The sequence below is a fragment of the Haemorhous mexicanus genome, chromosome 3 (assembly GCF_027477595.1).
Source record: "Haemorhous mexicanus isolate bHaeMex1 chromosome 3, bHaeMex1.pri, whole genome shotgun sequence".
NCBI lineage: Eukaryota > Metazoa > Chordata > Aves > Passeriformes > Fringillidae > Haemorhous > Haemorhous mexicanus.
In genome coordinates, this window is record NC_082343.1 from 71,518,303 (window position 1) to 71,545,903 (window position 27,601).

General features: G+C 41.9%; 2 protein-coding genes across 6 annotated transcripts in view; both read left to right on the forward strand.

Moving 5' to 3' along the window:
* SLC22A16 (solute carrier family 22 member 16) overlaps positions 1-12,376 on the forward strand; it is a 33,793-nt gene extending 21,417 nt beyond the window's left edge. Inside the window, exons 5-9 of the mRNA XM_059842302.1 lie at positions 769-1,318; positions 3,204-3,331; positions 3,725-3,834; positions 4,338-4,437; positions 9,394-12,376. Coding sequence (XP_059698285.1) covers positions 769-1,318; positions 3,204-3,331; positions 3,725-3,834; positions 4,338-4,437; positions 9,394-9,606 — 1,101 coding nt within the window. The 3' untranslated portion in view covers positions 9,607-12,376. The remainder of the gene's footprint in view (positions 1-768; positions 1,319-3,203; positions 3,332-3,724; positions 3,835-4,337; positions 4,438-9,393) is intronic.
* Positions 12,377-16,886: 4,510 nt separating this feature from the next.
* DDO (D-aspartate oxidase) lies at positions 16,887-27,592 on the forward strand. 5 transcript variants are annotated; one of them, XM_059842299.1, is made up of 6 exons: positions 16,995-17,165; positions 19,507-19,613; positions 21,473-21,680; positions 21,877-21,985; positions 22,969-23,145; positions 25,695-27,592. In XM_059842299.1, exons 3-6 carry the CDS (start codon positions 21,509-21,511, stop codon positions 26,260-26,262), a joined length of 1,026 nt encoding a protein of 341 aa, XP_059698282.1. In that variant the 5' UTR covers positions 16,995-17,165; positions 19,507-19,613; positions 21,473-21,508; the 3' UTR covers positions 26,263-27,592. The 5 variants fall into 5 exon arrangements, with proteins under 5 accessions (XP_059698283.1, XP_059698282.1, XP_059698280.1 ...); XM_059842297.1 differs by lacking the exons at positions 16,995-17,165; positions 19,507-19,613 and adding an exon at positions 20,187-20,208; XM_059842300.1 differs by lacking the exons at positions 21,473-21,680; positions 21,877-21,985 and having other exon boundaries at positions 16,887-17,165.
* The last annotated feature ends 9 nt before the right edge of the window (positions 27,593-27,601 follow it).

A 27,601-nucleotide genomic window follows, 5' to 3' on the forward strand; every position in this document is an offset into this window, starting at 1 on the left:
AATATTTTCTAGTCTGTATTGTCTAGCTGTGTTTTGCAATGTTTTAAGACACCAGGAATTTGATTTTGAGATATTTGAGAAATTGAAATATATATATATATATATATATATATATATATATTCAATAATATATATATATTCAATGAAGAAATACTATTATGCAGTAATTGCATTCACTTGATGCCATATGAGAACCTGTAATTGTGTATATATATGAGATTCTCTTCCAATATTGCAAAAATTTTGATTTAATGAGATATTTTACAAGGCTGTGGAAGGTAATTGTTTGTAAATGTGCAGTTTTCTGACATACAGGGTATTAATGGTCTGCTTAAAAGCTGAGATCAAGATTTTCAGAAGTGACAATTACTTCAGGGGACCTCTCTTTCCCAAGCGTCCAGTTTGTGATGTCATTAAGGGACCTGATTTTTGGAGGAGAAGGGCTTAATGACATCAGCAAATTAAGTTTCTTCACAGGTGTCTCTTGCTGGCTGTCCCCCACTACAGAGAAGCATCCTAATTCACTTCACATTTTTAAATAGTGTCCACGCAGTCGGAAGGTTTGAGTGAATTTTTCTCCAGCTGACTCATTTTCATGGTTGCCTTTTTTTCTGTCAGTGTGAGACAGGCCAGCGCGGTGACAATTAAGCATACACAGATGTAGAACATTGTTAGCTGTTTGCTTTTACTGCTGGTGCACAGGGAGAGTAGAAACAAACCTGACTCTGGTTTTTTTTTTTTTTTCTTTTCTCTCTCCCACCCTCCCAGGTTTCAAGTGGCTATCTGGTTGTGGCTTTTGTTTATGTGACTGAATTTGTTGGCATTAAAGCACGAACTTGGGCTTCTATGCATGTCCATGCTTTTTTTGCTATGGGAATTATGATTGTGGCACTCGTGGGATTTTTGGTTCGGACCTGGTGGGTCTATCAGATATTTCTATCCATAGCAACTCTTCCCTTTGTCTTGTGCTGCTGGATGCTCCCAGAAACACCTTTTTGGCTGCTGTCAGCGGAAAGATATGAAGATGCACAAAAAGTGATTGATACAATGGCAAGATGGAATAAAGTCAGCACTCCCTGCAAAGTTTCTGAACTGTGCTCTGTCCAACAAGACGATCTAGCCAGTGGCAGAATGGGTGATGATGCTACATCCTCGGCAAAGAAGCACAACATCTTAGACCTGTTTTGTAACTGGCAAATTGCAAGAAGGACCATCACAGTCTGGCTGATCTGGTTCACTGGGAGCTTGGGGTACTACGTCTTCTCCCTCAGTTCTGTCAGTCTAGGAGGCAATGAATATTTAAATCTCTTTCTCATAGGTAAATATTCTTGTACCTTACTCTGTTAATGACAGAACTGGAACAAACATTTTAAAATGTTTATAGATTTGACAGCCAATTTTCTACTTTGTTCATTCAGTTGTGAATCTTGTTTGAAAAGTTTCTTGCTAACTTTTCATAAAATTGACTAACACAGTATCATTCACTTCAAATTTCACTGTATCTGAGAAAAAAAAAATAGAATTTGTTGATGCACAGAATTCTTTTCTGTCTGTCTTTCTGACTGTGAAACCATATTCTGGCTTGTCTTCTCTTTGCCTTGTAAGCTTATAGCAGATCTGCACAAACACCAGGGGAAGCAGACAAGCAATACAAAATTCACACAGCTCTGTTAAAGGCACAAACCAAGAAAATGGGAGAAAAAATATTCCTTTTATCACTTTCAGTCATGATACATTGAGTTTGTCTGTGTGGAAAACATAGTCATAATTGTCAGAAGGAAGAGTAATTTTCATTTTCTCAGAAGTGTATTTTTAATTAAGTGGTAATACTCTTTTAATTTTATCATTCTGGCTGTAATCTTTCTCTGGCATGTAAGTTGTTTATAAAGGCAGCTCAAGTGCATTCAAGGCCTGATCCAAAGTTTGTTAACATCAGTAAAAATATTCCACTGACTTCAGAAGACTCTAGATCAGACTTGCAGCGCTGAGCCAGTGAAGAATTAAATCATGTGCTTTGCTTTGTGCAGCTGAGTACTCTCAGTGAAGTGAATGTGACTGCTGGTGTACACAGGCTCACAGAAGGGCTGGGGCTCTCATTATTCCAGTTTGTTTAGTCATGTATTACAGTGTATTGTTAGACTGATGTGTTGAAGAGGGGGTGTTGGTACTGCACAGATAACTAAACTGCTATTGTGGAGTACACTGGACCCACCTCTTCTAAAAACATTTTAGCAGACTAACAGACACTGAATAATTGCAACCTGCTATTTCCAACACAACTCCAAAATATTGTTTCCTGATATTACAGGTGTATGACATGCTATATGTACTTAATAAAGGAATCCAGGCTGTTCAGGGCTGTATCTTATGTTCATCCTTGGTTTTATATTGGACATAGTAGCATTCCTCCTGAGCAAATTGGCTTAAAACATGTCCAAACTGGCTTTGGCTCAGTGTTGTTTGTCTAGGGGCAAATCATGTTTACACAGGGCAAACAGGTCTAGCCAAATGCCAGGACCTTTAGAGCAGCATAAGTTTTTCTCTGGAAAGGAACATTAGGAGAGGATGATCTGTATTAAGAGTGGGATATTGTAAGCCCTCTTTTTTTATGGAGAAGGGAGAAAGCTGGAATTGCACTCTGTAATATTGGGGCTTACTCAGAAAACTGGATGTGGACAGAGGTTTCCTGCCTTTTACTTTGAGATGATTTTGAGCTGATGCTGGGGGAGGCACCTGTGGCTTCCATTCCCTGTCCAGGTGGAAGCTGGCAAATCCTGAGAGCTGTGTCGGTGTGACACTAGCAATATTCCCTGTGGGCACACTTGAGCTGTTAATGTGAAAATACCTGAAGGAGAAGAGCAGCAAATGTAGAGCTTTCAGACAGAAGTGTCAGTGTCATAGAAACAGAACTGTGGCCTTGCTCTTTTCTGTAATTTTCCACCCCAATGAGAACTGGAGCTGCTTTGTGCTGTGAAACCTGTTTCCCTTGTCCTTCTCCACTCCCACTTCCATATTTTAGGCTGTTCTCTGCCTTCTGTCACACTTTCTGTAACCAAATGAACTAGCCCAACACACTGGTTATCTTTAGATATTACTTGTTTACTAGCCCCCAGATCAGATAAATTCCCCATAAAGAGGAAGTTACAGTTATGAGATGAATATGTGCAATCATGACTTAAACTGAGATAATTTCATACTGACAGGTGCTGTGGAGTTGCCTTGCTATATCATTGCTTGCGTTGCGATGGACAAACTGGGAAGGAGAAACACACTCATTCCATTCCTTATTTTAAGTGCACTGATCTGTGTTTTAATTATGTTCATACCTCAGGTTAGTCACATATGCTTGGAAGTGTTCCTATAGCCGGAATTGATTTTAAAGGCTCTTAAGTCAGTAGATGCAGCTGCTCTTTCTAAATCATAGAATAATTAATTAAAAGCTGGTTTTAAGTTGCAGCTGCCAGTCTAAGATAGATTTCTGTATTTTCAGTACAAGTTTCAATGTCATTGCTGGAGTCACACATAAAACGCTCCCATGGCTTCAGTGAACCAGGACTGGTAGAAAGTGATGTGGAAACTAGTAATTCATTGAGCAATTTTTAAAAAGCAAGCAATGAGTATTGCTTATTGTTTAAAGAAGGGTCACAACTTTTGAAGAATGTAAATTATGTTTGGAAGGGTGTAATTTTCTGGTGATATATTTATTTGTGCTCTCTTTCAATAGGATTTCAATATACTAATTATCTTAGCAAATATGGCTGGAAAATTTTCCATAGGTGTGGCATTTGGCCTTATATATCTCTACACAGCAGAACTGTACCCAACAATAGTAAGGTAAGAACTTTTGCTAGTTATGTATTTTTCATTAATTAATTAATTTTCATTAATTAAGTTGTTATTCTACACAAGATCCAGCAGCTCTTGGCATCAGTGGTGGTGATCTGAAAGACTTGGGATGGGATGAGTTCCTCGGCTGCCTCAGAGCTGTCTGGAGTTTGGCTGTACCATAGTTTTTCCTTTATATTGCATTCCATGTGCCTTGATAGGTTCCATTGGGGAACTAGAAGAATACTCAATACTTTCTTAAACATTTTTTATGCCTTTCTTATAAGTCTTGGTTATTCATCCCATTATCTGTGCTGAATGATAATTATATTTTTAATCTTAATTTCAGAAGCAGCTGAATTTCACTACAATATAAATTTACACTGGCATAGCAACAGCTTCTTAGTATAATTGCTTCAAGACACAAATCTTACTGATGTTTTAAGTGTCTGTGCATTTCTAATTGTCTCCTTTAACTTCCAGAATTCTTACTCAAATTCTTTTCTGTGTAGATCACTTGCTGTTGGAAGTGGAAGCATGATGTGCCGTGTAGGAAGTGTGGTTGCTCCTTTCTGTGTTTATCTGAGAAGTGTCTGGATTTTCATGCCACTTGTAGGTATTTATTTCAATGGTGAATGTTTTTTGAAAAGGCATTTGTGTCACTTTTTTTCTCTTTAGTAACTTACTAAATATGTTTTTCATGTGACAAAGGAAGCAAAAGCTGAACATTTATTTCAAAAAGAAAATTGAATAAACCATTCTAGTTTGAAATTTTCAAGTCCCAAAGACTAGTAGTCTTATATTGTTAAAAATATGCTGCTAAAGCAAAAGAAAGACTTTGAATCACTGAAATAGTCAGAAAAGTTTTTATGACAGAAGACATAAAAATATTTATGCTCTGAATCCTAGCATAAAATTGATAAAAATATTCTGCACTTACCATGTATCATTTAGGAAGTGTCATAGTCCAGAATTTTTTGCAGGCCCAGCAGTTTTTGACCATGCTCCTGATTTAGTTTCACTTTTTTTCAAAGGCATAGTTCTTCCATTCCTGAAGTAACCACAGGTAGCTGGATTTTCTTACATTATGCCTTAACATTTTTCACAGTTTCTTTGGGATGTTGCATCTTTGGAACAGCCTCCAAAAATGTCAAGAAGGTGTTGTGCTTACTGTATTTGTTCTCCTGACCTGTCTGTGTTTTTCACCACAACTGAACAAAACAATTCATGAGATAGGAAAAGATAAAGAAATGGTATATTGATTAGCTTCATGATGACTTGGACAAGCAAGTCAGGTTACCCTTAGGTTTTGTTTTTTACCACCAGTTGCCCCAGAAAAGAGAGGTGGGACCATTTCTTTGTGTACTTTGGGCATTATGTAGTAGATCCACTACTACAAAGTATTTTATGTGTTTCCTGCTCACACATGAATCACATTTCTTCATTGCATTTCTGCTATGAAGCGTTTGCTGCTTAGAAATCCTGCAGCAATTCAGTCCATTTTTTTTCCTGAAGGATAAATTATGCCTATATATGTAAAACCAGATGGAATTACAAAATTTGTATTAAAGCTTTAAGTAAAAAAAATGTTTATTATTGATTTAGAATAGTTTTAATTCTTTCAAAAACCCCTTAGAATTCACTGTGACTCCAGCACTGTTATATGTAGATTATACATGTCAGAAAGTGAAAGTGTCTTTAACCTGGATTCTTAGTCAAATTTTATCCACCATACTGAAGTTTCCTAAACAAGGGCACTGTGTCCCTTTGATTTGGCAACTTTTATTATCGATTGTTTCAGAGAATTCTTGTGAGCTCATTTCATTATTTAAATTAAGTACTTTTGGTTGTTTTCGATGAAAACTAAGAGGATGAAGGAGACCACAAATGAATTTATTTCTTCAAGTTCCTAAAAGTGTTTTCTTTCTTAACAATGTCTCCACCAAGATACAATCACAGAAAAGACAAAGAAACATTTGCACAGCAGAGTGGTCATGGGAGAACATATCTTTTTTCCTCTTGTCAGCATTTTGCCTTTACTGTCTGAAATAAGATTTATCTGTGCAGAAGTGCTGCAGTTAAACCACAGATGGGGGAGTGCTCAGATATTTTGGAGAGCAGTGCAAATGGCAGTAAAAACACAGGAATTATTTCAGCTATGAACATCTCTCATGGTACAAAAGTTATCCAGAGTTTTTGTAGAGTTGAGTAGTAGTGTTCACAGTGAACATGTTTCCATTATTAGCTCCTGTTATAGAGCATTTGTCAATTTATTAAATAGGCTTGCCTTGAGTTGGAGCATAGCGTGCCAAGCCTCAGGTCAAGTAAGTGTTTTGGAATGGAAGTGAAATCAAATGGATTACATTTGTAAGTAAACTGATACACATCACCCTGATCTATTGCAAACACCACACAGTGTTGAACAGTTACTACTGCTCTTTGTTTGGCACTCTGCCTCATGCACAGTTATGCCACCTGTGAGTACTGCAAGCATCTTGAGTGGCTATAAATCTTCAATAAGTCTATACATTTAATAACTTGCCAAGTATGTTTTTCATGTGACAACTTCATAGAAAATGTGCAGTAAAACAACTGCTCCTTCTATAACCTATTTCTGTTTCTCAGCTGTTAAGAGTTATGTTGCAATAGCTCTTTAGCAGAGTTGATTTTTCTCTCAGAAAAAACATAAATTAGAAATTTTAAAAGCCCACACTGGTGTCAATAAATGAATACAAACCCTCAGTCAAATACTACTGGTTTTTCATGTCAAAATATAACCTTTTTTGTTGAAGTAGGAACTTTGTCAATAAGATTACATTTTAGATTGGTTCAGAGCCATCAGATGTGAATATAAATATAAATAGCAGACTATAATAATAATAATTTGTTCTCAGAAGTAAAGGTATTATTTTGTAGGGATATTTAATTCGAATTATCTTTTGTTCTGGAGTATATAAATATCAAGTCCTAGTCATAGATCACTGCAGAATTATAAATGTTGCTCCAGAAATGGAAGAGGACATAAGAAAAATTATGGTGAATATTTTCTGAGGGTTTCTATGGTATCTGCTGGTTGTACTGAAGTGTTGGGAACACTCTAAGAGTTTGACTAAGCAAAAATTCAGATTTCAAATTAACACCCTGAAAACACAATGCATTTAACCATGTATGTCTGTCAAATTAACTTCAACATGCTTAAATACCTTGTACAATAACATAAATACACTTTATATCTACACATAAGCATTTGACCTTATCAGGAGAACATTTTCTGATACTGAATTGTGTATTTAAAATAGTAAATACATACATACAAAATGCATACATTTGTTGTGAGCAAACAAAGGGTTAAATTATGTCAGATGCCTTATGAAGAAATGTGCCAAGACTGCAGAAGAGTTGCTTTTACTAAATGTGAGTCCCTTAATTGAAAACTGTGGCTACTGCCCTTGAAAAGGTAGATGTTCTTGAATTAATACACTGTGACTGAATTGTTTCATACTCTGTCAGTTGTAGGAAATACTGGAAAAGGGTTTGAGGGTCAGGGAGAAGGGAAATGTACTGTATTACTCAGCATGCAGCAGCTTTCACATAAGAGGGGAATAAAAAAGGAAACTAACATGGGATGAAATAGAGTTATGAGAGCTGAGATGAAAAGGCAGGAAAGATGGTGCTGTGTACACTTACAGAATAGTGAGAGTTCTCAGGGGAATGAGAGGTAGGTTCATGAGGAGGGAAAACATGAGAAGAATGCCAAGTGTCTAAAAAGAATAATGAAAAGAGAAAAGACACACATATTCAAAGCACACAGTGTTACTTTAAGCTTGTTCTTTTGAGTACCACTAGTGACCCAGTTCTCATACATTCCAAATTTATGGGTGTCCCTAAGATTCAATATCCTTTACAGACCCCAACATCCTCAGTTATAAACTTCTGACAGACTAAAGGGTGTATATAAAAGAGGATATTGTGGAATAGCTGCCATGTGTCAATTTATCCTGTCTTTCCATGGCAGAAAATCATGTCTGAATAGTAGAGAAGAAATTTGACACTCAGAGATGAGATTTTAATATTTTGGAATATATTTTTAAGTATCACTCCTGCCACATACATGTCTAAAAGGATCTCACTCAGTTTGTGACATTTCCTCTAGTCCTATTACTGACAGGATTTTTTTTTTTTAACTTTCATGGTAAGACTGTAACTTTTATTTTCACTGTAGTTTGTAGTATTTAACAGTATTTTTCTTTTTTTTGTCTGGCTCTATATTTATTGCAAATGCAAAAACGAGGTAGTGCAACAGTGCATTTTGCTTCTCAAAAGAATACACGAAACAAACTGTCCTCTTTTTTTTTGGGAGGGAAGAGAAGCAAAACCAGCATGGTGCATGGGCAGGCAAATAGGAGGGTTACAGTAGGGAATTCTGATTTTAAAGCACCTTTCTGACTTAAAGTCTGGCTTAGCTGCAGATGGTAGCTGGGCAGCTCTTGTCTCAAGCTCTGTGTGAGAGACATAGGCACAGTGATTCCAAATGTTCTCCCTCACCCTTGGAAAGAATGCATTAAGCAAAGGACTTCAGAATCAGCGCAGGGCAAGATAAGGATAATATAGCATCAAAGTTCACAGTCAGAGAATGGAAAAACACTGAGACCAGGCATGATGTTCTGTGTGAAAGCTTTTTTATCAGGAGAGAATTAGGTCATTTATAACCTGGTGTTGGAGGACTGTCAGGGGTTTAATGCTGCTCTGTACTCAGAGGAGCAAAGTAGGAATTGGTGTCATTGAACAAGACATAGAAATGTCTGTGTGAAGGGAATGTGAATGGAAAGAGTAGCTATTCCTGGAACAAGTGAGTGTTTCTCTACTGACCCCACATTATCCTGATCCTTGCACCACTTCTGCTGTTGCTGTGGAATTGAGTACACCATGGACAAATCCAAAATGTGATCCCAGTGCAAATTTCAGTAGATGCCTGCACTCCTGACAGTTCTTTGAAACTGAGTTTAGCAAAATATTCCTGTTGAGAGCTAGCAGATGCTGAAGAGCTCTCCTGAGCACAGATGTGCACTTCTGTGGCTCTGGGCCAATGAGCCATATTGAGAAATTCCAATCTGGCTATGTAGAGAAGGAACAAGCACACAGGTACAGGTACACAGGAGCTGGAGCATGAATGGAGATTACAGGTGACAGGGAAATTGTAGCTCTGTGAACATGCCTGTAAAAAGAAATGTTTGCAATCCTAGAATCAGTTCTTAAACACACTCCTGATACTGAAATACTGAATGAAGGTAATATGTGTTGTTTACCCAAACAGAATTACTCCTGCTTGCACTGTACTGATCCCTTGTGAACAAAACACTTCACTTGCTCATTCATTAATTCTGCTGCATAATATTTTCATTTATGCAACAAAAAAGGTAGATCTTTTATACAGGCAACATTTAAGACTTACGATCTTTGCTTTACAGTTCCTTGTGCTTTGTTTTAGATTTACTCTCAAGCAAGATCAAAACTATGGTTAGATTGAAAGACTTATTTACCTTTACAGCTACTGTTTATTTCTTCCAGTTGCTTGTTGGAATCATGGCTCTTCTGAGTGGAATCTTAACCATAATGCTTCCAGAAACACTGGGAAAACCATTGACTAATACTTTGGTGGAAGCTACAGAAATGGGAAGAAACAAGAAAAGCTATTCAGAAAAGACTCCTCCAGCACATAGTGGTGCAGCATTAGAAAAGATAGAGATGTTTGGTCAAGAAAGAGTCAGCACTGACAAATAAAGCAGCAGCAAAATGGCCGTTCCCAATTTTAATCACTATCTAATTTATATGATCTCTGTATTCAAGAAATGTGACTGTTCTATAACATCTGTGCCTTTTACTTTGTATTCTGTCTTCTCTTTTCAATAGAGCAATTGTATGAAACCTTTTCAAAGGGACTGAGTTACTGCAGAAAATTGATAGGATTTCTAGATCCCTTATCAAACTTACCCAGACTTTAAACTGACTTGCTGTGACCGGTTGGAATGATTACTCTAAATGTTGGAACCTACCTGATTACATGTATGTAAAAAAAAATATGCCAATTCTTTGCTTCACATTTTCTGCAGTTAGATTTGTAAACCTACAACAAAGCGCCCTGCCTGGCCTCTTCCTGTTGCAGCTGCCAGTTACAGGCTTGAGACTTCAGAACACAGTAAACTCTGTTACAATTCAAGAGAGAAGCCTTATCATTGCATCAGGTCACATAAATAATTTTAAACTAATTTATTCTTTTTCTTTCAAGTTTTCTGCTAGAAATTGTGCCATTGCTAACAAAAGGAAAGTATTCTGTGGCACAGCTTCTGACTGAAAAAATAATACTAAGTTTGCAAAATGTGCAAATAGTTTGTATATTCATTCTGTTGAATGGCAAATGTATTTTTATTAGGGGTTTAGAAAAAAAAAATCACTGGATCTTCTGCTCTTTTAGTCTAGGTAAAACTAAACTGTCTGATTCCCTTTTAAAGTCATATTCATTCCAGAGCATTATTTCAGTGCACCCATTCTCACTTATTTCAGCTTAGATCAAGCACCAGATTTTTCATAACTTGTAAGAACTAGACCAGCAACTTTGCCAAATGCCTCCAGCAAGGTCTTCATAATCCTTAGTGGAAAAGAATAAATGGCATATAGCTCTTATTCAGGCTCTCTGCACAGAAGTGGATTTAGTTATGAATTTTTGGTAGAAACGGTTTCCACTCACCATTTTTCTCATAGATAGCTGTCTGTAACTAATTTTTTCCTTACTATATCACACAAAACTAGTTAGAGTAATAGAAATTAAAAGACGGTAGCTGGAGGACACTGATCAATAGAAGAGTTCCTAGTAGTAGTTTTAGTCAAAGTGTCAAAACATCCCACTGCTGCTACACCTCATGTGTGCTTCAACACTTACTGTTGGTGCAGTGGTTCTGCCTTGTGACTCTGGACCACAGAAAACTGATAGATAGGAATGCATCATTCTGCCTGCTTCTTTTATGGCTTTCTCCCACTTCCTCTTTTTCAGTCTATCTCTAGAGCTGGGGGTTTCTTCCCTGTCTGAGGATCTGCATCTCCTTTGCTTGACCACCCTTGGTTTGAGTGAGCAGCACAGGAACATCTGCGTCCTGAGGTTCAGACAGCCCTCTCTTGCCTGGGTTGTGTGAATTCAGTCCTCCCTGGTTGGAAATCAGTATTTTCCTCTCTCAGGCCCCTTTTCTCATGGCATGGTCTCATCAAAACAAGTCGTCTTGATCTTTGCCATGTACCCACCCCAAAAGATATCTATATTACTGTAGATATTCTATATGCTGTAGAAATTACTGGCCACATTTTTCAATTTTATCTGCACAGTTTTATTACTTTCAATGACTTCTGAAACCAGAATAATGGTTTATATCCCCTTATAAATGATTTTATTCTTCACTGCACTGTCCTAGAATTTGGTCCTGGTATTAAAAGAAAATAATACCCTATATGAGGATTAACATGCTTTGAAGCAAGCAAAAATCAGTAAACTTAAGTTTAGGGAGTTTCTCTGAGATAATTACTTAGAAAGCAGAAAGGAGTCTTCATGCTTCTTACAATTCTGTGGGTGTTCCAGTGTTTGCAAGGAAAACCTCCAGAAAGACCTGCACAGAATACTGTGGCTTCTGTCCAGATATGAGTTCAGCAAAAGCACTTAACCTTCCCCTGTGAGTAATCCCATCATTATTCTGAGAATGACTTGAATACATACTTTGATGACTGAAGATCAGATTACTCACATGCTGTGGTTTTTTATTTTGCTGAAGAGCAAACCCAGTATTCTTCCACTGCTTTCAGGTCCTCCTCCACTTCTCAGGGCAGAGCAGCTCTCTTTATCTGCAAGATCTACTGCCAAACTCTTCCTCCCCTGCCTTAAATAAGGGTTTAATCATGCTAAAAAACCACCACCATGCAATAGACCTAACAAGGAATTAAACTGGTACTGTCTTGCCTTACAACCACCCTCCCCACACACAGAGCTCCACATTCTTTCCTTATTTTGGGGTTCTTTCACACTGATAGTCCCTCTTTTAATATCTCAAAACTCTATGTAACTCCATCTATCTTAAAACTCACTACTCATAACTTTTAGGAACAGTACCGTCTATTTCTAACAAGGTATTAAAGAATATTTACAATTAAATTTTCTACTTCTTTACCTGCTGAGTAACTGATTTCGGTCTTACCCCACCAAGAACACCCAAAGCATATTCTGTGTTCCTTTGGCTTGAGGGATTCAGGATCTGGTCATGTGTAATCAGTACACATAAGGTGAAGAAAAGAACAAGTTAAATACACAATGGTACTGATACTGCTTACAACTAAAGTTGAATTTTGAGTCTAGACCACAATGTAGCTTGATGGTTTAACCCCAAAAGCCATTTCCTCCTGTCACCGAAGTCAGCTGGTATTTGGTCTTTAATTCAAATGACCCCTGAATTTCCCTGAACTAATGATGTTACTGTTTTTCCTTGGAAATAAAATGTTTGTTGATTTACAGGTACATCTTTTGTGATTTTATGCATCAATAGCGTAGAGATTGCCTTGGGGTATCCTATTCTTTAACCTGAGGAAGAATATTACTTTTTAAAAAGGAAATAGCATGTATCTCTATGTCTCTAGCATTTCTATTTGCTTGTTTTTTCCATATGGGCAAAAATATGTTAACACTAGTCATGCATTATAAATGTAGGAAAATCAGGGTGAGTTGATTTCTTTCTCTTAAATATTCATAGATTTTTAAAATCCTCTTGCAAGAGAGCACTTAGTTTGAGAACAAATGCTTCTGTTCCAGTGGGGCATATTTTCATTTCAGTGCTCATAAGAAGAATTAATTTTCACAGTTTCTCACTTCAGTTCACAAGTCCTTTTATGTTTGTATTTGTCATCCTTATCTTAGTGCAAATTTTATGTGCTCATCGATGTCTCTGGAGTTACACAATGGTTCTATGAAATAATGAATTAGAGTCCTTATCTCTCTTAATTGCTGGGCACTATTGCATGATGGCAAATGTTTTTTGTTTTTTTCCGAAATTTGATATCCAGTTTTATTAGACAGTCTTGCAGTTTGTTAAGGACATACTTTTCTGCGTTAAATATAACAATAAGAGCAACTATTATTAGTTGAATGATAACTAAGGAAAAATAATAAGTACATGTGTTTGGTATTTCAAAACTGTATTTTTAAGCTATACAAAAAGGTGTATTTTCTACTTTAACAGCTTCATTCAATTTCTCTGTGCAAAATTCTGTAATTTAACCAACTATGTAGGAAAAAAATGCTATGCAAATCATGTGGGGTTATCGTATGCTTTGGGTGGTACCCTGAATGTCTGAACAAGGGGTGAAGCCTCCTTGAAGGCTGAGGGCTTTTGTGTAGTGGCTCTGTGGAAAGACAAATGGCCTGACATGCCAGCTCTGGGATGGAGTGAAGGACTTATTGGCATTCTCCTGTGTCTTCCATAGGTTTATTTTACCAACCCCTTAGGTGCAGTCACTTAGGAAGCCTCTGTGGCATTGGGCTCAGCAGTGTGCACGGCCTGTGAGTGCCTTTTGGAAAGGCTTAGGGAAAGGTGAGCTCACTTCTGCCATGGGCTCTTGGTCCAGAAAGGCATTTGTGACTGCAAAAAGGAGGCTCTGGATTCATCCTGCATGCTTTACAAACATCTGAAACATGTTTGTCTGAATCCTAGAACAGATTCCTAGGGGAGAAATTAGACACAAGGACTAAAAAGAAAAAAGAGCATTGACAAAACCTGAGTTTATTCTATCAGGGAAAATTCTAGTCAATGCTGACAATTAGTTACCTCTCACAGGAAGAAAGACTAAAACACATCTATGTTCTGATAGCCCCACAATTTTGTACAAGATTCTGTACTACATGGAGTGTGTCTTTTGGTTACATGGGGGAAGTATGTACTTGTAGGAAAGTTTGTTTGCCCATAATTTGTGGATTTAATACAATACATTTTAATGGGTTTTTTAAATGTGTATTTATTATCTGCAATTATGTGCAAGAATGAAGTCAGACACACATTTTTAATCTTTACACCTTTACCTGAATTAATTAACTTCTATCACCAACTCTTCATTTGGTTCACACTCCCTTAAAGAGGCCTGGCTGGTGTTTTGGCATTCCATGGAGATCCTATGATTTAGGATGGCAAATATCATGCGTGTGTCTTTTTCCTGTTTGTCTTTGCAGGTGTAAACCAAGATTTGGGTAATATGTTAAGTGGTGACTATGACAAAAGGTGCATTAAAAATGTGACATGTTTTGCATTTCAGTTTTAGGAAAAACATGATTCTTTCTTGCCTTTGTTTGTATAAGCTGACTGGAGCAGTAGTCCCTCAGACACGTTTGGTAGTGACAAAAATAGCTGCAGATACTGAGGAATGGGTATGAGTTACCAGAAGAGAGAGTAGGTGACCACAGGAATGACAGAACAATGTACTTGTAAGCACGTGGTGTTCAGTGCATGTGAAGACTAACTATAGCTTCCTCATGTGGGAACTGGAGTGGGCTGACAGCGCAAGGAAAATAAGAATTGCAGCAATTCATTGCTCTATTGTTATTTGTCCTCTTAGAGTGTCTCAGGAACCTATTTATTCTTCACTTCCCTTAAATCTCTAATTAGTGCACATGACTCAACTTTCCATGCATATTTTATTAATCTTGTGTTTTCTGACCAAATTACACTCATTGCTTTGCTTCATCATTTGTGTTCTGAAGGCTTAATGCATCCTTGGCAGGTGATTTACATTCCTCTCTGAAAGTAACTGGAGTGAATGGTCCAAATAGTTGCTGCTAAAGCTGAGAAATTTGAATCAAGCCTGATAGACTGATTTCAAGAGCACTGAGTTCAATCAAGCTGAGAAAAATCAAGCTTAAGAAGTATATACTTCATATGGGGATATATCCTTTTTAGTATGACTGGTACATAAACAGTGATTACAGATTCCAGTTTCTGGACAAAACAACACTTTCAAAAAAATTACCAAACTAGATTTATGAATAATCAGAAGTAATGGGGAATATCTCATTTAGTGACAAACCCACTCATCTGTCTCTGCATTCCTGGCTAACATACAAGCCATGGATACTGCTTGGGTATTTGCTGCAGATAAGTAGGATCCAGCTATGGAATGCTCATAGGCATTCAGTTATTAACACTGCCTCATAATCTTCCATGTGGAGATGAACAGACTTGCATAGGAATAAGAACAAAACAGCATCAAGGGGTGATTCTTGTAGAGATTGTCTCCACAGTCTCACTGCCAGTGATGAGATTAAAAAGTGGTTTTGACTGAGATAATCAGGAACACGGCAAAACAACCATCCTAAATGGTTGGGCTATCTCTCAGTAAATATTTTCACAAAACTTTTTAATAGGAAGGTCATCACTGCTGGGTTCTTCCTCATAGAGAGGGAATTCCCCCAGAAGTAAGTAAATACCATGGGACAACAGCAAAATGAGGCACAGCTGAAACTCCTTGCTGAAATAGTAACTTGCAATGGACACTGATGCTTGACTTGAACTGGTTAAAGAAGTGGCAGATAAATGGTGCATGCCATTCACAAGATCTGAAATAGGTCAGCAGTGCTGTGTTCAGAGAGGTAATTTCTGTCAGTTGTTATGGCTCTGTTCAGGATAGCACACAAAGCAAAGGGAATGCTAAGGTAGAAGGAGACACTTCTTAAGCACTGCTCAGGCTGGGTTGGTGGTGTGCTGGGATGCCACTGCCAGTCATGGTTCAGGAAGAGCTCCAAGTACAATCAGGGCTGTGTTTGTTCTGTGCCAGAAGGCTGGCAGTCTCTTCCCAAACACACAAATCATTACTTGTACTTTACCAAACACAATGTGTTTGTTCACCTTTGCAAAGTACTTTAGCCCATAGAAGATTCTTTTCAATAACATTACTATTAAATTTGGTATCCCAAACCAGCTTGAATTTCCTGCTTCTTATTTTCAGGAAAAAACACACTGAGAATTCCCTGAAACATTCAGACTTGCAAAAACATCTGTCACAGAATGTTTTGATCCAAATCATTCAAATTTGGCAAAGTTCTAAGCAATAAGCAGTAGAATCTCAGGAGATGTAGCAGGCAGTTTTTATCTTAGCTGGATCTGCAACCTCCATTTATATTTGTAGATTTCCATATGTGAGAGGTTCCTTTCCAAACCTATTGTAGACACCCTGCAATAACTTAAGACCAGTGTTCATTTTACAATACAGCAAGCCTATCAAAAATTTAACTTATAAGCAAGCAAACCTCTGTTCCTCTGCTGCCTTCCCTGTCTTAATCCCCTATTTTCAGAACACAGAAAAATCAAGCCATACTATAATTTGGGAGAATTATGCCTTATTCCTGTCACTGTTGAAGGGAAAATCCTTTAAAAAATTATCTATCTTAAAGATCAGTGAAGTGTAATGTATCATGGCTTTAGTTTTCAGAGCACAGCTAGATTGGGAGGCAAGAACAATCCACCGTGTGTGGCTCACGCTGTTGCTGTTCATACAGCTACCCTTTGGATGGCTGCTGGTCCGAATTCAAATGGCTACAGAGAAAAGGCACCTGCTTGGAAGATCCTTTGCAAATGCTGTTCGACAGGCTTGGAGGGGAGTGGTCGGCAAACACCGTCCTGCTGAGAGTGTTCAGGGATGAATGCTCAGGCTGTCAAATATTAGCCAAAATATCCTGCCAACGGCTAATGCCCCGGAGGCAATAAACCGGGGTGTATGGCATGCAATTTCATTCCTAGAGCTCCTGCAGAGAGGTTTGTTTTTGACAAACTCGTGTCTTTGTGTTGAAAACAGCCCTGCCTGGCTGCGCTCATTAGGGATTTGCGGTCTGGCAGGAGCCCGCTCGCTCCTCACCGACCTGCGGTGGCTGGAGTTCCCCTCCTGGCCGCTCGCGCCATTGCTCCAGCGCTGTGGCAATCCTCAGGCAGCTCCAAAGCACTCAGGACATGACTGCCTGGGAGGGACAGAAAAGGGCAATGTATTCCCTGCAGCACAGCGGGTCCCGTTGGGCCTGCCCCAGAGGGAGTATCAGGGGGAAAAGTCCTGGCAGGCTGCATAGAGCCCGGCCCTGGCAGAGGCCGCCGGGCGCTCCGGGAGCGCTGCCAGCGCCGGAGGCGGCCTGAGCCTGGGCCTGGGCACAAACAGCTCCTTCTTCCAGCGGGGCGCGGAGCCGGGCCCGGCAGCGCCCCGGGACAGGGGTGCGGCGGCCCCCGCGCTGCCCGGGACGCCGGCTCTTCCAGGCGGGACGGGGGCCTCTTCCTCACCAGGTATCGCCTACGCTCCCCGCTTGGGTTGTTTCCGTACTTCTAGGTGAAGAAGTAAATGCTGGATGCCGGAGCCCTTTTGCTGCCGACGGCCGGGGAAGCGCCCGCAGTGGCTGCGTGGGGAATTCCCGCGGGCAGATCCCATCTCCCGGAGCCGGTGTAGGGAGGGCTCAGCCCACAGCCCGGGGCGGGAGGGTGAACCGCAGGGCTTAGCTGGGGAGAAGGCCCGGGATCGCAGCTGCTCCCTGTTCCCCTCTTCCCCGTCCTGAGCAGCGACATGCCGGCCCTGGGGGAGCGAGGATCGCAGAGAGGATTGATTTCCTCTCCCGTTTGGGAGGAAAGCAAGAGCACCGCTCGGTGCATAGGTGCTCTTGGTGAAGGCGTCTCCTGCAGGTGGCTGATGGAGGGGTATCCCTGCCATCCCTTGGAAGGTGTATCCCATGCAAACAAACCACATGAAGGAGGACCTGAGGCCTCCCGGGGTCCCCCGTGACAGTGGCTCTCTGTGATCACCTGTGAATTCTGCCTTCTGGCAGCAGTGCTGTGCGTGCAGAAAGGCTGAGGGGATCCCGAGGAGCCTCTAGAGTCCTTTGTTCGGTGAGGAAGGATAATCCTTGCCTTTCTCCTGCAGCACTTCCTAAATGCACATCTCTCAGGGCTACCCAAAGAGCAGAAAGGGGACCTGGCCAGAGTCAAAAGGCCAAAATCAGGAGCTCCTCCACAGCAAACACCCAAGAATGAATCAGTCTTTGCCCAGAAAAACCCCTCTCTGGGGTCATGTGAAGGGAAGTAACACCAAAGGTGCTTGTAAACTGAGGAAGTGATAAAAGTGATCAACAAAAAAAATGAAGCGAAAAAGTATTCCATCTCATGCACTGACAGGGACAGTGGGTACAGCTGCCCTGGTGGATGAAGAGCCCCTCCAGAAGCTCAGAAAGGCTTGAGCCTTTGCTCCCCTGTACCAGAGGCTCACATGATTCAAAACAGTGTTTCAGCACTTATGCTGAGAGTCAGTTAAAAAAAACCAACAAACTAAGCCCTTCAAATAGAACAGGTTTTGGTTTTCTTTAGTTACTTCCTGTTCTAACTTTTCTGGTCAACAGTTCATCTGGGCTTTTTCCACTGTTTATTTGGGTGTGTAAATGTGCTTATTTTGGTAGGCCAGCCAGATTGCGACACAAGCTAAGAGCGTCCAGCCTGCTGTGACCGTGGGCTGCAGCTGCAGCTGGCAGTGCATGTGCATGTTCCTCTGTGTATGTGTATGTGTATGTGTGTGTGTGTGCTGGGGAACAGTGTATTTATCCATATTGGCCATGTTACCCACTGCCAGAATGATGTTAGAGCTGAGAGTTAGTGGCACTTAGTGGTGACATACAGCTATATGAGGCAAGAAAGAATAAAGACCCCATTATGTCACATGAAGCTGACATTGTCAGCTGTTGGAGTTGGGAGGTGAAGTCACATCACAAAGTATCTCAGTATTTTTAAAACTAATTCGTTCTGGCTTGGGAGAAGCAGGAGGGTGGCAGGGACATGAAACCCGCATTTGGCAAGTGGTGTCCTCCTTGCTGGGGAGTACAGCTCCAGGTAGCTCTCTCTTGCTTCTGCCCTGTTCTTCATTCACTATGAAGGGACAGAGAGCTAAACAATACCTGTCACCATTCACCTCCATCCCCAAGAGCAACTGCAACTGATCTGCTTTTTAAATGCTGATTTTTGCAAAACACTCAGGCCTGTCTGAGGGGATGAGATGTATCAACCCTGCTGGGACTAAGCTGGGCTGCCACATCAGCTAAAAATAGTTTCTCCTTCTCTGCCCTCCACCCAGCAAGATGCAGGCTGTGCTGCCAGGGCAGAGCCATAGGTGGGCCTTGCACTCAAAGTGGGGTCAGTAGCTCTGCAAAGCCCGAGCTGTGCTTGCTCTTACAAGCTGTGTATGCACTGCTTTGCACCCAGTTAATTTTTGGCACGGAGGCTTGTCGTGCTCCTGGACTACAGCAGGAAAAGTGGTGCATTGAACAGGTGCTTGTCATGGTCTTCTGAGCTGCTCTCACAGGCTCCAGCACTGTCAGCAGCCCCTTCCTGCCCTCACTGGATTTTGAAGCTTAGGGATCAGTTGATATCAAACTGGCTCATCTGCAAAAATCCCATCTGAACTGGGTAGGCTTTTGAAACCTGAATCTCCACCAAGCCACAGCTCCCCTTTCTTCCCCAGGGACAGGGAGGTCAGTCAGGAAATTCAATCTCCACCGTGGTCCAAGGGCTTCAGAGAAGGAGACTTGTGAGGGACAACCAAAAGCACATCTCTGGCAGGCGGATAATGTACCCATTGCATATGTTCCAGGGCAGCTGAAAAAGCCGGGCTGTGCTTGTCCATGGACTGCTGGGAGGCTCACTGGGCACTCTGAGGGCCGCACGCCATTTCCACAGCTGCCAGTTCTGAGTGAGAAGGTTTGTTCATAAAGATGTATTTAGATACCTTTCTCAGAACCAGTTTTCCTCAGTAATTAAAGAATTATTACCCAGCCCCCCTCCCCCCCTGCCCCAGTTTCTTGTTGCTAATATTCTTCCTTACTTTCCCTTTCCTCTTCTCCCAGCATTTTTCCTGACTGGGTTTCTGGGTGTCAGCCATGCAGGCCAGCAGTTCTGGTCCAGGGTCCATTTCCCCCGCCCTGTACTGTGTGCTCTTCCTCTGCTGTGCAGGCACTTCTGTAGTCAGCTTGTAAGAGAAGATGTGATAATTAACAGAAAGAAACTTAAGCGTTGCCCAGAGAGGAAGAAGATGGGTTATAACAACCCTTGGCTGTGATGCAGAAGGAATGCAGTGACAGGCAACAGTTCCAGCTGCTCTTTCCCTTCTTAAATAGCAGAGACATCAAATTTTAAGTAGTAAAACCTCAGGGGTAAGTGAGAAGCTGTGTGAACAGTTATGAACAAGGATCTCATAAATAAACCTGACCTATCATAATTCCAGGTTGTCTGTCTTGCCTCAATTTACATCAAAGATGCCAAAAGCCACAGGAAGATGGTAAATCAGCCTGTCATTGTAAGTGCAGGCACTGGGTTCTAGAAAAAGTTCTCAGAGAGCAATTAGTGAGGCTGGATTTCTAGTCACTGATAAGCAAGCTCCATAGGAGAAACTAGAACCGCAAGGGCACACAACTGAAGGTCTGTCTCGCTCAGTATCCTCTCCAAGAGTGAATATTGTAGCTATTCCAGGAAAAAATTAGTCATAGGCAGAAGGGATCCTCCGCCCTATATCCTTGGTCAGATTTTGGCAGTAACCTATTGAAAGGATGCCTGACCCAGCAGGAGCACCCCTATTCACCTGGTTCAAAGCTGCTAAATGATTTATCACCTTTGAGGGTGCCCAGTCTCTCTCTCCTGGGCCCATTTAGTCCTGGCTTCAGAGAGTTTGCAGGGTGCATGCAGCTGCATGGTTCGGTTCTACTTGGTTCTTTCACCAGTGTGAGACCTGAGCTGGCCATGGCCAGGAACACAGGCTGGCACTTCACTGGGATGGGCAACCAGGTCTAGCAAGAGCTGTGCGCCACTCCTCAGGACAGGTGCCAGCTCCAAGACTTGCCCAGGACCGGGGAAAATAGAGACAATGCACTTCCTGGAGTAGCAATAAGCAGATGAGGAGTGGAGTGGAGCCCGGGACTTAAAGCAAGATATAAAGTGATGCAGAGAGAGGCAAAAATACAGGCTCTTGGAGCAGCAGGACTGGCTGGCACCTGGGGACCGCCATGTGTTGCTGAGAGAGCATGGCAACCTTGGATCCCATGAATCTGTCCAAGGTAGTGAGTCATGCTGGCAGGTACAAGGACCAAGAATGGATTGGAGACCTCCAGTGTGATTTGCTTCTGCTGCCCAGGCAGTGATAGCCCTCACTGCTGGAGATCCCAATACTCAAGTAACTTTTGGCTTAACAAGCTTAAAAAAAGCCAATTTCTCCAAAGCTCTGTGCCTTTTGCACTTGACACAATAGAAAACTTGATGGGTGCCTCACTCCCTCAGATTTTATTGAGGATACCTCCCCCAAACCAGCCCAAGCACTAGTGGTGCATGTGCAGATCACTCTCTTGTGCTGAGGATGAGGTAATGAGGTACTGGCTGCTTAAAGACTTTTCAAAACTTTTTTGTCATATCAAAGGCTGATTTTTTTTTAATCCTAACCACAGTCCTGGTTGTGTGCAGCAGTTAATTAGTTGTTGGGGAGGAATTATGTTACATCTCATGTGGGTATTTCATAGCCTGATTCTTGCCCTGGATGATATTGATGTGTGATATGTTGTTTCCAAATGCAGATAGGAACCTCTCTCCTCTGGCTCTGCATCCTGGAGATGGCCTCACCCAAGGTTGCAGTGGTGGGTGCAGGAGTCATCGGCCTGTCCACAGCACTGTGCATCACAGAGACTTGTCCCAGCTGCTCTGTGACAGTCCTTTCAGACCAGTTCAGCCCCAACACAACGAGTGATGTGGCAGCTGGGATGCTCATCCCTCATATCTACCCAGGTTCGTTTAATTTAGGGCAGCACTGCCCATGGCACCTCACGCAGCTGTGTCCAGGTGTGCAGTGGTGCATAGAGGCTCAGGAAAAAAACGTGCCTTGACCTGTGTTCCCTGTCTGTCCCATATCCTTGACACTCATTTGAATGCTTCTCTTCTTTGCATTATTGCTCTCTGCATGTTTGGTTTTGTTCACATGCAGACACACCGATCCATAGGCAGAAGCAGTGGTTCCAAGAGACCTTCACTTACCTTTTTGCCATCAGCAACTCAGCTGAGGCATCAGAGGCTGGCATTCACCTGGTCTCTGGGTAAGAACAGCCCCTGGGGCAGCCTTTGGTACATTTGTGCTGTGTTCTGGAGTGGGTTTTCTTTGCTAGAATTCAGGGGTATTCCCTTTAAGGAATAGCTTTTATGTCTGTATTCCCAAGAAACTACATTGTAGCTGCTCACATATGATGTATTTTTAGGCAAAATTCAGGAACAGGTGTGCACAGAAAACCCACTCAAGTCTGACCAGCATGAAATATTTTTTAATAACTGATGTTTTCCACACTGTCACCCACTAGTTGTTTGCATCAGGGATCATCTCCATAGGGATGGGACTTCAGGATCCTCCAGCTTCAGCAAATAGGTACAGGGATTCTGCTGGGTGGTGTGTGTGTTGGGAATGTTTTATGCTGCCTATTATGTACTGAGAAATTTGCCTCTTAGGAGTATTGAGACTGAGCACTCTGTAGCTTTATGGATACCCAAGGAATGGTGAACAGGTCAGCAGCCCCTTCCTGCCCTCGCTGGATTTTGCAGCTTAGGGATCAGTTGATATCAAACTGGCTCATCTGCAGAAATCCCATCTGAACTGGGTAGACTTGTGAAACCTGAATCTCCACCAAGCCACAGCTCCCCTTTCTTCCCCAGGGACAGGGAGGTCAGTCAGGAAATTCAGTCTGGTGGGGCAGGTGGCCCCACCAGGTCTAGCCAGGTGTCTGCAGTTGTGGTGGGGACACTGTACGAGAGCACTCTGTACATACACTATCACTGGAAGGGCTCTCTGCAGTTTATTTACCCTGGCGTGCCACCCTCACACTCAGCTCGGCTGACCTTCTGCCTGTTTGCCCAGACAGGTATTGCAGGAGCAGGCAGCAATTTTTCCCCATTGCTGTTAGCTTTGCAGAGCTGCACTGATGGGGGGAAAGAGGTTCTGAGCTCCTGGGTTTGTTTTAAGATTGCCATGACACATAACATGGCAGAGCAATAGCAATGAAGTTTTCAAGATTTTTCTTTGTCTTTTTAGTTGGCAGATCTTTAAAAGCACTCCCAAGGAAGAGTTACCTTTCTGGTCAGATATTGTGCTGGGATTTCGACCAATGTCCGAAGCAGAACTCCAAAAGTTCCCGCAGCACCGATTTGGTCAGGCCTTTACAACCCTGAAATGTGACTGCCCACCCTACTTGCTGTGGCTGGAGAAAAGGTAGGGTTTGCTGCAGGCTGGGCATGCAGAGGAAAACCCTGGCAGAGGGATTGGAGGCAAGACAGGGTTTCCTTGAGAGGCTTAGGTTTGAACAAAACTGGGAAAAGGCTGTTTCTCATTGTGGAAAATGCAACAAGCTCTTGCTTGGGGAGAAGCACAGGAAATAAATACAGAACTTTTCTGAAATGTGGAAGGCCCTATTTATGCAATGTCCAGTTTCTCCCAGTGTGTCTGTACAGTGGGGCTTGGAGTGTGAGGGACCCTGGACATTGGGCCAACATAGCCGCAGTGGCCATGCTTGGCCAGCCAGAGCTTGAAGGTACATCAGGAACTTGCCATGTTATGAGAAAGCATTTGGCCGCTCCACATTTACCAAACTTCCCAAATAATATCCCTCTCTTTTTGAAGATACATCCAGTCCCTGTGAGAATAATCCAGTCCCTGTAAGAATAAGGCTTCTAGGAAGCTGTCTTATTGTGAAGACTTTGCTCTTAAGAAGTAGCTGGACCAATTAATCTCAAATTTGTTCAACAATTGGAGTAATTTCTTAATCCATTTAGAAGAAAAGAGCCCCAAGATGTTAAACAGCATCATCTTGTAACAAATTTCTTGAAAAAGTTTTCCTGCATAAGATGGGTGATGCACTCACTCTGAGGAGTTATGGTTTCAGAGTTCATGCCTGGATTGACATGAAAGTTAGAAAATCTGCTGATTTCCAAATTTTTAAGTTTCCCCCCAATAACTCAATTTTGTAGAACCATAGGAGAGACAGGATGCAGATCTAAAAGGGCTTTGACATGCTGGGACGTACTGGGATAAGTATTTAATTCAAATAAGTACCTCTAAAGTGAGCAAATGGCTGTATCTGCTTGAGAGAAAGAGACAGGCTGCAAGCTGATTTGGGGTTAAGTAAAGAGATGTGTACTGACACCAAGGTACAAATTGCCAGCTCAGCTGGTTAACTTGGATGCCTTTCATCACACTGCAAAATGTGAAAAAGCATTTCTTTTTGTAGCAGCCAAGCGGGCTGGGAGTCCTCCTGTGGCACCAGTGCCATGTGAGGTCTGTGCCATCTACTCGGTACACATGATCTGTCATGTTTCATTGCCTAACTGAAGCAATTTCTGCTGCAGGACAGCTAAGTTGTACAACCCATTTAGTATCTGCCGTGTGATTTTTGCTCCCTCCTTGTTCCTGCTGTAATCTTATTTCTCAAAGGATGTAGTCTAATGAGATGATCAAGCTCTTTTTTTTTTCTCTTCTCCCTGGTGATGAGAAGTGCGAGAATATTAAACATGTAACTAATTCTCAAACCCCTAGTGACCTGACTAGTATTTATAGACCATTCTCCTGGCAATCCACAAGGAAAATTGTTGTTGTGCCCACCTTGCTTGGACAAAAATAGACTTCAGGAATTTTTTCCTGCTTACTTGCCCAAATTCAGGAGTTTTCATCAGGTTTTTTCATTGGTGTATTTTTTATGGCATTGAGACAGAGTCCCAGTTACAACTCTTAGGAGCTCTTCCTGCACGTTGCCCAGCCACAGCTGCTGCATGAGATCGCCCCTGTTCTTTGTAGACAGCCTCAATGTCCTGCTACATCAGGCCCCAGAGCTTACTCTATGGCCTGGATTCTTGGCTCACTCACTGCTTTGTGGGAAACCACTGCCTTCATAGTAGAGTTGAGGACTTTGCCAGCTGCTAGAATGTTGCAGAGGATGGGATTTTCCACTTTGTGCATCTTGGACCTGTCTTCTGACTTGCTTATTCTAAAACCCTAAGCAAAAACCCCCAGCAACAGGATCCAGCTGATAGCATGCAGAGACTCCAATTCATACTAGTGATTTTCCATAGGGAAGGGCTACAAAATTCAGGCAAGTTTAGGGGAGGATTTGCCTTGAAATGGAGCTCAAAAATGAATCTCAAGAATATGTGACTTTCACTGAAGAGCAGGCATGTATGTATAGTGCTCTTAGCTGTCCTGGATGACTCCTGGCTGCTGCTCCAGGAGGTTATGGGCACCCTTGGGATCCTGTGCCACATCTGCCCAGCCTTAGTGCAGATCTTAGGGCTTGACACATGGCACTAGATGGCTATGTAGCTCAGGAGGTGAGTTGGGAATGAATGTGACATCATATATAGGCACATTAAAAGGAGTGTAGGACAATAGCTCTGCCACTAGCATGAGCAAGTTGGTAAATAAATCTGTTGTTTCCCAGCTTGCTTGGGCTGTTAAGTCTTCATACTGTTACAGACATGAATCAGACCACGAAGACCTGACTGTTTGCCTAGGGTCTCATGCCAGACCCTTCTCTAAAACTGCTCAACTTGCTGTACTTTTTCCAGCCCCACCAGGCTAAATACCTCTGATCAAATCAGACAAATCACAGACAGAACCTCCATGGCATTTTCTTTGCTTTTTGTCCTATTGTTTGATTTTGATCAGTATGTAAAGGCAAAGGCAATCTATCTCATTTACTTAATGTTCATAATAATTGCATAAGGGTTTAGGGGTTTCTTTTCTGCCTCACTTCTGGAGTCTTTTTGCAGGTTGAAAGCAACTGGCACCCAGATGTACACCAGGAAAGTGGCAGACTTGTGGGAGCTGCACAGTGAATATGACATCGTTGTCAACTGCACAGGCATGGGAGCCCACCAGCTGGTGGGGGACAAGCAGCTCTTCCCTGTTAGGGGACAAGTACTCAAGGTTCACGCTCCTTGGGTGACACAATTCATCCGGGATGGAGATGGCTTAACTTACATCTACCCAGGGATACACAGGGTGACCCTGGGGGGAACCAGGGAAAAGGGGAGCTGGAGTCTCTCTCCTGATGCTGGCACTACTAGAGACATCTTTGACAGATGCTGCTCCCTTGAGCCCTCACTGCAGGGAGCTCAGGATATCGAGGTGAAGGTGGGCCTGAGGCCATCCAGGCAGTGTGTGAGAGTGCAGAGAGAGGTTTTGAGCCAAGGAGGAGTTAAGCTCCCAGTGGTTCACAACTATGGGCATGGGGCAGGTGGGTTTTCAGTGCACAGGGGCACAGCCAAAGAGGCTGCTTGCCTGGTGAAAGAGTGCATTTCTGCTCTGCAAGGCTCCTCAGCAACGGCCAAACTTTGAATCCCAGAGGCTCCTTTTCCATTTACAGCTAGTGCTGCATCTCCTAGCAGCAGCTTGGACTTTAAGTCCATTACTGTATAGAAGGGAACTAAGTCAACATCTTGTTCCAGTGCAGATACTCAGTGTTATCTTTAACCACCTTGGAAAGGCATGATATGTTGATCCATGTATTAGCTCAGCTGATCATCTCCTCCGTCTGTCCTGGGCATTTGTCCTAGTCTCATGTGAAGAAGACAAGATACATAAATACTCTTCACATAACAGATTGTTCCAGTATAATACAAATAACATCAATTTAGCATTTCTGCACCTGCATCTAAAGGGTGTCAGATGCAGTAGGTTCAGATTCAGTAAAAATAGGTTGTCTCCTCTTGTACCAAATCTAATCTAGAATTGCCTTTGTTTCTGCCACCTTGCTAATAAATTTTATCATTCGTCTATATGATTTAAAAGGAAAATAAAACCCCATGCAGTGCTGCATTACAGTGCTCCAGGTCAGCTCTTATAGAAAGCAGCATTAGGTCACTGTCACACGCAGTCACCAGGCAAGTGTGATTTTAAGGGCAGGTCTGTGATACCCATCACTGCATTTGCTCATATTGCACCTCAGGGAACTTAAAGTTTCTGCTAATATTGCCCCACATGAGCTACAGTTTTGTGCGTCTTTTCTCACACTGCTTTGCAAATCTGTTTTTTTCCTTCAAGGCCCTCAGATTTTGCTGTCAGACACCAATGATTTTCCCCCGGCCCCTCCCCTTCTCCCCCACACAACAACATTGAAATGGACTTGTTCTACTGAAGAGGATTTTTCAGAGTGGGCTGGGGAATGCAGCATCCCTTTTCTACTTCACAACAACACTGTCTGCTTTCCTTGCAACAGCTGATAGGAGTAAATTGGAGACAAACCAACAAGGATTCTGACACCAGCATCAGTTTTGTAGAAGAGCCATTTAAGATTAGATAAACACTCTACGGAAGAATTTGTCTGTAACTGGACATGAGCAAGCTTCTCTGCTGTAAGAAAGATGAGTCCTCTGCTCACTCCGTGGCAGAGGCTCTGTTGGGCTTTACACTCCCCTCAGCAATTCAAGCCCTTTGATGTGTCTGAAGATAATCACTCCCCAAAACTGGATCTTACCATCAAAGTACAGGTCTGACTCTTAGTGATTAAATGACTCATTAAATCTTTAATGGCTCACTTGAGAGTGTTATCATCCATTTTTGTCTAGCTTTTTTGTCCATAGAATTACAAAACCATTAAAAATCCTTCAATAATTCCAGTGATTAAAATTAACTGATAAATAAAGTTCTAATAATGGAGCAAAGGTCAGTTCTGTAG

Bases quoted from the DNA above. Each gene is read 5' to 3' on its own strand.
- DDO (XM_059842297.1), top strand. From the start codon at position 20,188: ATGGTAAATCAGCCTGTCATT. The intron at 21,986-22,968 runs GTAAGAACAGCC...TTGTCTTTTTAG, and splicing joins GGCATTCACCTGGTCTCTGG to TTGGCAGATCTTTAAAAGCA. The intron at 23,146-25,694 runs GTAGGGTTTGCT...GTCTTTTTGCAG, and splicing joins TTGCTGTGGCTGGAGAAAAG to GTTGAAAGCAACTGGCACCC.